Source organism: Solanum tuberosum, unplaced genomic scaffold (assembly GCF_000226075.1).
Source record: "Solanum tuberosum cultivar DM 1-3 516 R44 unplaced genomic scaffold, SolTub_3.0 scf00344, whole genome shotgun sequence".
Taxonomy (NCBI): domain Eukaryota; kingdom Viridiplantae; phylum Streptophyta; class Magnoliopsida; order Solanales; family Solanaceae; genus Solanum; species Solanum tuberosum.
The window spans coordinates 72,840-77,773 of NW_006239273.1; the positions used below are offsets into that span (position 1 = coordinate 72,840).

The following is a 4,934-nucleotide window of genomic DNA, read 5'->3' on the forward strand; positions in this document are numbered from 1 at the left end:
CTATGCTCGAAATCTCAGAGACACACTTATACTATACTAAGGTCCTATTACCCTCGAACTTATTTTATAAATAATTTTCTACCCCTTTTCGGTCTACATGGCACTATCTTCTGGGCCCAATGCGTGTTGACAATTTTTTCAAAATATCTGGTTGATAGTGCCACATAGGCCGAAAAAGGGTAGAAAATTATTTATAAAATAAGTTCAGGAGGGTAATAGGACCTTAGTATAGTATAAGTGTGTTTCTGAGATTTCGGACATAGGTTGGAGGTACTTATGCATTTTCTCAAAAAAAAGTGAAAACCACAAAACAGTCCTGAGGATTGTTATAATAATGCAACAAAGAAATCATCATATTGATCCATAGTCCACACGAATAAAAAGTTGTCTTTGAGCGAGCAACTCGACAAGACAATATTAATCTTCCTTAATGCTCAAGGAATTTAGGCAAAATAGATCTTAAAATTGGCATATCAAGTGATCCCGTGGATAGTTTAACCACGATGACTTGATGAAGTCCATCCTGCTTAGCGAAAGCTTGTTATTCATCCAACGTAAATTTTAACATATGAATTACATGATCAACTTCAATAGGTGTTAAACTAGTTCTAGAAAGATTAGAATTTTGTTTTTAATTCAATCTATCAACATAAGTAGAATTTGTGTTGGCGTTTGAAGCATTATTTGTAGAGTTTTGGGCACAGCCAAAGGCTTTGGAGGGATGTTGGCCGACATGGCTGTTCTAAATCACCATCGCCAGAAGAGGAGATGGGCTAGGATTACCCAAAAGTATCAATATCCATGTCACTTTTTCTTAAATATTATAAAATAAAGATATTGTACTAAAATTAAGAAGAAAGATAGATGAGAAACTATTAAGTGAAGTATGTTTCTTTTCACTTATTCTTGCATACTCTCTTTGTTACAAGAATATGATATATATATATACATGTATATACCTGGGCACCAAGTATATTATATGGATATATATTTGCCATGTATATATTTGTGCACCAAGTATATTGTATGGATGACTAGTTTACAACACGCCTATGTTATGTGTATATCTATCTTGTGTGTACATGTTTAGTACAACACAAAACATATTATATGATTATGTTACAACACAAAATATGTTTATGTGGACATTCATTTTACAACACTCCCCTTGGATTCATGTAAAGAAAATTTTTAATGAAAGAAAAAGTGTAGTAATACGCTTTGTTTGATGCCTCAATAAAAACCTTGTCAGGAAAATCCAAAGGAATAAAACATTGGTTAAGGAAAATAGAGTGTAGTATGTATTTACTTTTCCTAATGAAAACATCATTTAATATCTCAAAAATTATGCATTTTGATCTTGTATCTCAAAGATTGAAGTTGGCAATGTCTTGGTGAACATATCTGCTAAATTATCACTAGAATGATTTTGTTGAAAATCTATTTCACCTTTATTTTGAAGATCACGAGTAAAAAGAATTTTGGTGAAATATATTTTTTTTTCTTTTTTATGTATCCTCCTCTTAGTTGAGCTATATATGCAACATTGCCTTCATATAATGTTGTTGGAATATATCTTTTCAAAAGAAGGTCACATGTTTCTTGGATGTGTCGAGTTATTGAGCTCAACCAGATACATTTACTTGACAATCACTGGTTTGTGACCTCGTCAGCATAGACAAATTGCTCATTCGACTTGTTAGTAGCAACAATCAAGCACTAAAGAACACTTTCAATAAAATTAACTGTCTTGTGAAACGATTTATGAGATCAAACTTCATAATTGCCTACAACTTCATAATCAATAAACCTTGACACGATCAAAATAAATAGTGGATCTATTCTTATATGTTGTCCATATTGGATGTAGAGTGACAATATCATGCAAAATTGAGAATTACAACTGCAATAATGAGAATTGTTCAAGTTTTCTTTAATAATATATACCTTTTTTATATCATCAAATAAAATTAACTTTTTCAACAATTTCTCCGATCGAAAAGTTGATTATAACTAGAAATTGAGATCAAAATGATCTTCACGAGTCCTTGAAGATGATTGCAATGGATTATGCATTTGGTATGGCGCTCTAGCCGTGTCCCTAGAAGACACCATAAATAAAAGAGAAAAATGTGAGATGTGGAAATATTTGAAGTTTGAGCATATGTATTAGTGATGCATAATTAATATTTCTTACCTATCTTTCCTCTTCTCAAGAAACCTATAAAGTGAAGATCTCCTCGCAATAGGTAAATCTGAAGAGCACAAATAATAAAGAGACGGATTTAGTATTTAAACGAATGCATGTATACATATTTTGAAAATTTTGCACTCATTGCTTATACGCTTGTTCCATTTATGTGACCATGTAGTCTATGAGTGATATATTGTATTTTCTATTGTCCATTTTAAGTATCATTTAAGATTTATCACATCCATTAAGAAAACATTAAATTAACAATATTTTTTTAATACAAATAAAGGATATTTAAGTAATTAAACTCTTCCTTTATGAGCTTTTTTACAATGTTAGTCCCAAATTGACCGAAGCTAACAAAGCCATAATTTTCATTAAAGAAGTTCGAAATATGAAAAAGTAAACATCAGAAGAAATCAATGAGATTCAACATCTAATACTATATACTAAAAAAAATGATTTTAACTTTGTATATACAATACTCCCTCTTTCCAATTTATATGACTCACTTTCCTTTATAGTTCATCCTCAAAAAACGACATATTTCTATGTTAACTAACAATTTAATTTTAGAATGCCCATTTTATCCTTAATAAAACTATTTATAGTCACACAAACATCTATAATTCATTTTAGACCACAAATTTCAAAAGTTTTTCTTTCTTTTTTAACTTTGTGTCAAGTCAAACTAACTCATATAAAATGAGATGGAGGGAGTATGATTTTTCGTCAAAGAGTCTACCTAGCTCTGCCCATTCAAATCGGGATAAAAAAAGAAAAATGGCAGTAAACTGACAATCAACATTAAACTTGTCAATTCGTGATGAATCCTCAATAATAAAATACTTACCAAAGTTGTTGGCTCCATTAGTCTGAGTGGTGGTGGTGGTTTGAAAAATGGCACAAGAGTTGTTAGATATTCCTTTGCTAGCTAATAACATCACTGCTCTGGCTTTCTCTGCTGGAAAATCATCAAAAACCACCACTTTACCCCCATAGAATATAGACAATTGCGCTAGCTTTTGCTCCTTATTTGGTATTTCTTTGCTGCACAAGAAAAAAAAAGAAAAAAAAAATTTCTCTGTTTCGATTTATGTAATACTATTTTCTATTGGTGAAGTTGAAAAGTAATAAAGAAGAAAAAATTTCAATATGAATTTCATTCAAGTTTCTAAAAAAAATTAAGCTTTGCATGAATCAATAAATGGAACTTTACAAGCAGGTTGTATATCAACTTTAGTAACGCAAAAATCAAAAAGAAAATAATATAAGTCTTAGCATAAGCTCTAATAGTTTATTTCTATCTTATCTATATAGGTATTTTTCAAGAGTCTCAAAATGTAATTTGACATCTTATCACACAGATCCTAAATGTAATTTATTGTATCTTAAATACAATAAATTGGTAATGTTGTGTTACTCGAACAAATTTTGAACTAGTTATCAAGTCCAAACTCCACGCACAATGAATACCTTTAATGAACAAAACAATATTTTCTTTTATAGTGAATATGTTAACTAGAAACACAAACTCTTTTTTTAAGTGAAGGATTCAACACACCTAAGCTAATTTTTTTAGTTTCATACCTAAATTATTGGAAGTGTGAGTCTCATTATCTAAACTATCACTCATTAGTTAGAGAAACACACATCTCTCTCTTTTGTTACATAACACTCCATATGAACAACACATTCCATTTTGACAAAAATAAAATAAATTATTAATATTAGTTAAAAATTATAGATTAGAATATCATTATCCCTCCAAAATAGAAATTATACTTTTAAAAAAATAAAATTTAAAATATTTTTCTTATCTCACTCTACCACTTCCTCCCACTGTGCCCCCTCCCCCCACCCCAACCCCTACCCCCATTTTTTTTTTCATTTTTTAAATTTCTTTTATAAAAGTTTGTTTTAAAAAATCTTACTCCCTCCCCCTCCCCCTCCCCCCCAAAAAAAAACTATTCCCATCTTTTATTCACGTGGCAAGATTTTAAAAAATAAAAAATAATAGAGAGTGTATTACACATCGATAACAATAGAGTTAGGAAGATTTCAATTTCAGAATAGAATATTGAAGTGCATAAACAAATCTAAAAAAATCAGAAAACTAGAATTAAAGATATGTGAATTTCAAAGAAATTTCCAAGGATTTGATTTTCTAAAGCCTTGACAAGATCAAGTAATAACATATAGATATGATTTTAAAAATTTATATTGAGGTGTATTTTTCAAACTAATGAGTAATAATTTAGGTAAGAAATTCACACTTTTAACAATTTAGATATGAAACTCAAAAAAAAAAAAGATAATTTAAATATGTTTTTACCGCTTCACTTTTTTTTCTTCCTTCCTTACAACTTTTTTCACAACGCAACCTCAATAACAATATTATTATGGGAAAATTGTACATAATGGCAAACTATTAATTCAAATTAAATGGTATAATCACACTTTGATTTAATTGTGTCCTGTAGCAAACTGTTTGCCAGCGCCTCTCTCCCTCAAACTCTCGCTCGCCACTCTCCTCTCTCGCTCACTCCCTCTGTGCTCGCTTCTCTCACTTTATACAACAGAATTGTATAAATTGCATTTCTGTTTGTATAAAGCGAGAGAAAATTGTATATACACATGCAAATACATATATATTCGTCCTATACACTTATAATTATACAATAAAAATATTCCCCTGCCCCCTGCCCAGTTCTCTTTTGTCTTTCTCTCTTTCTCGTTT

General features: G+C 30.2%; 1 protein-coding gene across 2 annotated transcripts in view; it reads right to left on the bottom strand.

The window, feature by feature from the left end:
- Window positions 1-1,959: 1,959 nt before the first annotated feature.
- Window positions 1,960-4,934, bottom strand: part of LOC102584798 (protein TIFY 10A-like) — a 6,214-nt gene continuing 3,239 nt past the window's right edge. For both annotated transcript variants that reach the window (XM_015315238.1, XM_006361270.2), the window contains exons 3-5: window positions 3,048-3,244; window positions 2,198-2,255; window positions 1,960-2,101 (exon numbers count right to left, since the gene is read on the bottom strand). In XM_015315238.1, coding sequence (XP_015170724.1) covers window positions 2,014-2,101; window positions 2,198-2,255; window positions 3,048-3,244 — 343 coding nt within the window. In that variant the 3' untranslated portion in view covers window positions 1,960-2,013. The remainder of the gene's footprint in view (window positions 2,102-2,197; window positions 2,256-3,047; window positions 3,245-4,934) is intronic.